We start from the raw sequence: 3,896 nt of genomic DNA on the forward strand, positions 1-3,896 counted from the left end.
ACTTGGTTGATTGATCTCATTAAGCCATCACTCATCATTAACCCATGTGGTTGATTCTAGGTTGGATGAGATGGGAGATATCATGATTTAGTTTCAAACTGACTCCTATATTAAACCCCTATGTAAAGGTTCATGCACATGCTACTTAAAGAAATGTGGGAGTGAGTATTTTGGTAATGCCAAAGTACTAAAAAATCACATCAAGTTGAAGTGGCATTTTCATTGTTGAATAGAGAAACAGCATAAATATATATATATATATATAAATATATATATAATATAATATAATAAGCATTAATTGTCACTGTAAAAAGAAATAGTGAGTACACTTTTCAAACACTAGTAGCTCAAAGAACAGGGAGAGGTACAAAATTAAAGATCACTGATTTGAAGATGAACAAGAGTTCTACTTCTTGTGAATGGGGTGAAAAATATAAACTATATATCCCTCTCCATCCTTTTCATTTCCATCATTTCCATCCCAGTTTCTTCTGAACTATTGAGGGGATCCCTCCAAGTCATTAAACCTGTGGCATGGAAACTCATAAGTTCCTCTTCATAATCCTACATGAGAGAAATATCAGCTATGATGATTATATGGAATTCCAGTAAATTTTTTAAACTAGTTTTCACAAGTCTTCTTCATAGAGTGCATAAAATAGCTAGTAATTAACAACAGAAGCATTTAGATTTTTTTTCTCAGATAAAAAGAGGTGACCCACAGAATGTTCTTCATGTCTATAATAATGATTCCAACATAGTGGTGTAATCAATTTTAGTATATTTTTATTCAACTATTGATAGGTCTAAGATTTGAATTTCAAATTTAATGGATGGAGATTGTTTTTGTTCTTCAGTAAACAGTGGATTGCCCTGGAAAGATTCTGAACACAGCACCCTTTTAGATGTTATGTGAAACAACCTACTACTTGTTCAAAAAAAAAGCTAAAACTATTATAAGAATAGTGTATCAACATATCTCCACTCAAAATTGTACCTCAAAATGAAAGAGGAATCTTGGTTCTATTAGATTCTTTCTAATATGCAATGGAAATGATTACTGCTTTGAACAGAAAAATGATGCCCTTCATTTCATCCTAATTCATTTTTTCACATGAAATTTGGAAAGAATCAATGCAAAATATCATAATATCTCAAACTAATTTAAACTAATTTTCCAATAATTTTAAGAGAATAGGAGCATTTGGAGGTTCAAAGAAAAATTTCCTTTTTCTGTGAAAACAATCCATTTCAAAAGCAATACATCCTCAATTGCGTTATTTCATTTTCAACAACCAATTTTACATTATTATTTTTGTCTACAATATAAGAGGGGATAGTACTTGGTTGTTCGTGCCAAAATAAATAATTTTTTTTAAAAAAAAATTGTATTGATTTTTGAGACAAGATTATACATCTAGTATAGTAATTAAGTACTTGTTATCCTCATGTTAGTACATACACAATATTAGTTGAAGAGTTTGAACAATCTAAAAAGACATGGACTAGTTTCTCATCAAGTTTCAAACTCACACACAAGTACATATTAGAATAATGTGATTTAAAGATCTCAAGCAACATATATCTTAAGATAATTTAAAAGAAATTTGAATATGTTTTACACTCAAACCTGATAGTTTGATGATCTCTTCTGATTTTTTTAAGGCCCAGAACTGGGCCGCTCGTCGCCGCCTGCGGCGCTCGGTCTGAGGAACTGCACACCACCGCCCCCGCCGAGCGGCCCCATGCCGACCGCACTCATGGCCGCCACCCTCGCCGTCATGTCATCATAACCCCTCATCATCGCCTGCTGCTCGCGCATCCCGACCGAAAAGAATTGATCTCTTCCGAACCCCCCACTGCCGCCGCTGCTGATCCCAATACCTATCGGATGGTTCATGTTCATGAAAGTGTGCGCGCCACTGCCCCCGGGGGGACCGGAAGACATGCCGCCGATGAAATTGGCAGTGGACGGCGCGGCGGAAGCTGCCGCTGCAGCGGCGGCGGCGGCGGCCTGATACTTGGAGAGCTCTGATTTCGCGGTAGTAAGGTCCATCTGGAGCTGCCTCAGCTGGTGCTGGAGTATCGAAATGACGCCGACGCAGCCGTAGACGGGGTCGCGGAGCCGCATATCGGCTTCGTACGCAAGCGAATTCACGGCGTCCTCCCGCTGGTAGGGGTGGAGCTCGTTGAGCAGCTTCGTGACGTTGCTGGCGCCGAAGACGCGGTGCACGTGCACGAACTTCTGCGGGTTGTCCGGCGGGAAGTAGGGCGCGAACACGCAGTCCGGCTGGCACTTTCGTCGCAGGAACTTGCACGCGGCACACGGGGAGCTCGTGCCGCCCCCCGCAGCAGCTGCGGCGGCAGCAGCGGCCGCGGCCGATGCCGCAGCGGCCGAAGACGATGGCACAGATGCCGCCGCCACCGATGAGGAGGACACGTGGATCGGCGCCGACGACGAGGAAGCCATCCGCGTCCTCCTTTCAAAAAAAAATTTTGTAACACAAATTAGTATAACAAAAAACAACAAAAAAAAAAAGGAAAATGGAACTGCAATGAAATAGAAATAGAAATATATATGCTTATAATAGTATTAGAAATTAGAAATGGAAATAAACACAAAAAAGGAAAGATTGAGGAGTATGATACTAATGCTAATACTAATACAAGTACAAAATAAGAAGAAAGAAATAGAAAAATCTCATGATGGGATTTTAGTTTCTTAAAATGAAAAAAATTAACAAAAAAAACAAAACGATCATTAAGAGCCCCACTCCATTTTAAAACTTTAATTTATCCTCTCATTTTTTAACTACTAAAATAGCAATATAATAAAGCAATAGTATCTTAGAGCTAGCGTTGCATTGATCACTTTCTTGGATCAATGGCTACACAAAATAATAATAATAATAACAACAATTATAATAATAATAATAATAAATGAAGAGAAAAGTGAGAGAGTAAGAGAGAGAGAGAGAGTGAGAGTGTGTGTTCGTGTGTTATAGAGAGAGATTGTGTGATAATATATTTATATATAGAGAGAGAAGTTACTGGATCCGACGATGAAGGGATTGGAGTATACCTTTTTAAATGATTATGTGGACTTTGTTGTTTTGTTTTCTTTATTTTCAAAGCCTCCTCTCCACTCCACCCTTTTTGCCGAGTCTCCTTCCTCCGCTTTTGTTCTTTTTCTCTCTCTCCACCTCTTTGTATCAAGAGAGAGAAAGAGGAGAGAGAAAGAGTATGTTAGAGAGAGAGAAAGAGGGGGAGATGAGGAGGCGAAGAGAGAGAAAATGGGGAGAGAGTTTAGGGCAGTGGGAAGAGGAAGTGAGTTTTATAAGGAGGAGAGAGAGAGACAGAGAGGGGACACTGTTTCGTTGCACCATGTGTGCGCCGTGGACCGGGACCCCGACGAACGTGGCCGTCGGCTCAAGTGTCTGTTTGACTCTACTACTGCTTTGGATTCTAGCTTTTTTGTTACCGTCCATGGCCCGATTATTTAGTGATCATCTCGAAGAGCCTGAAGTTCCTGGTGTAGTGACGAAGACAGAAATACAGAAGCTTTACTGTAAGTTTTTTCAGAATATCTCTTTAAACAATACGATACGATACTCTCTCTAAATTAGGGCTAAAATCGATTTTGAAAAATAAAAACATCAAATCTAAAGTTTTATTTTTAAAATCTTTTATGAGTTGATGATGTATTATTATACTCCGAGCGCAGGTAAAGTTTCTCAGGAGAGAGTGGTATTGAAAAAAAAAAAAAATAAAAATTTGGAGAGAGAATAAATAATGAATTTTTGGAGGGTAGTTATTATTAAGGAAAGAAAGGGAATGAATGGATGGGATGGGAGGCTCCCGAGGGAAATGGGGGGTCGTGGTCACATGAGCACGTA

At 39.2% G+C, this 3,896-nt stretch overlaps 1 protein-coding gene across 3 annotated transcripts; it reads right to left on the reverse strand.

Annotated features, from left to right (window-relative positions):
* LOC109709219 (LOB domain-containing protein 6) lies at nucleotides 247-3,308 on the reverse strand. Of its 3 annotated transcripts, none has more exons than XM_020231349.1 (3): nucleotides 3,083-3,308; nucleotides 1,631-2,480; nucleotides 247-564 (listed from the first exon to the last, which is right to left on the reverse strand). In XM_020231349.1, exon 2 carries the CDS (start codon nucleotides 2,468-2,470, stop codon nucleotides 1,661-1,663), a length of 810 nt encoding a protein of 269 aa, XP_020086938.1. In that variant the 5' UTR covers nucleotides 2,471-2,480; nucleotides 3,083-3,308; the 3' UTR covers nucleotides 247-564; nucleotides 1,631-1,660. The 3 variants fall into 3 exon arrangements, with proteins under 3 accessions (XP_020086938.1, XP_020086930.1, XP_020086921.1); XM_020231341.1 differs by having other exon boundaries at nucleotides 253-527; nucleotides 1,631-2,477; nucleotides 3,083-3,307; XM_020231332.1 differs by having other exon boundaries at nucleotides 255-527; nucleotides 3,083-3,307.

The sequence above is a fragment of the Ananas comosus genome, linkage group 1 (assembly GCF_001540865.1).
Source record: "Ananas comosus cultivar F153 linkage group 1, ASM154086v1, whole genome shotgun sequence".
Lineage (NCBI taxonomy): Eukaryota > Viridiplantae > Streptophyta > Magnoliopsida > Poales > Bromeliaceae > Ananas > Ananas comosus.

Excerpts from the sequence above, each read along its gene's own strand:
- LOC109709219 (XM_020231349.1), bottom strand. The coding sequence starts at position 2,470 with ATGGCTTCCTCGTCGTCGGCGCCGATCCACGTGTCCTCCTCATCGGTG.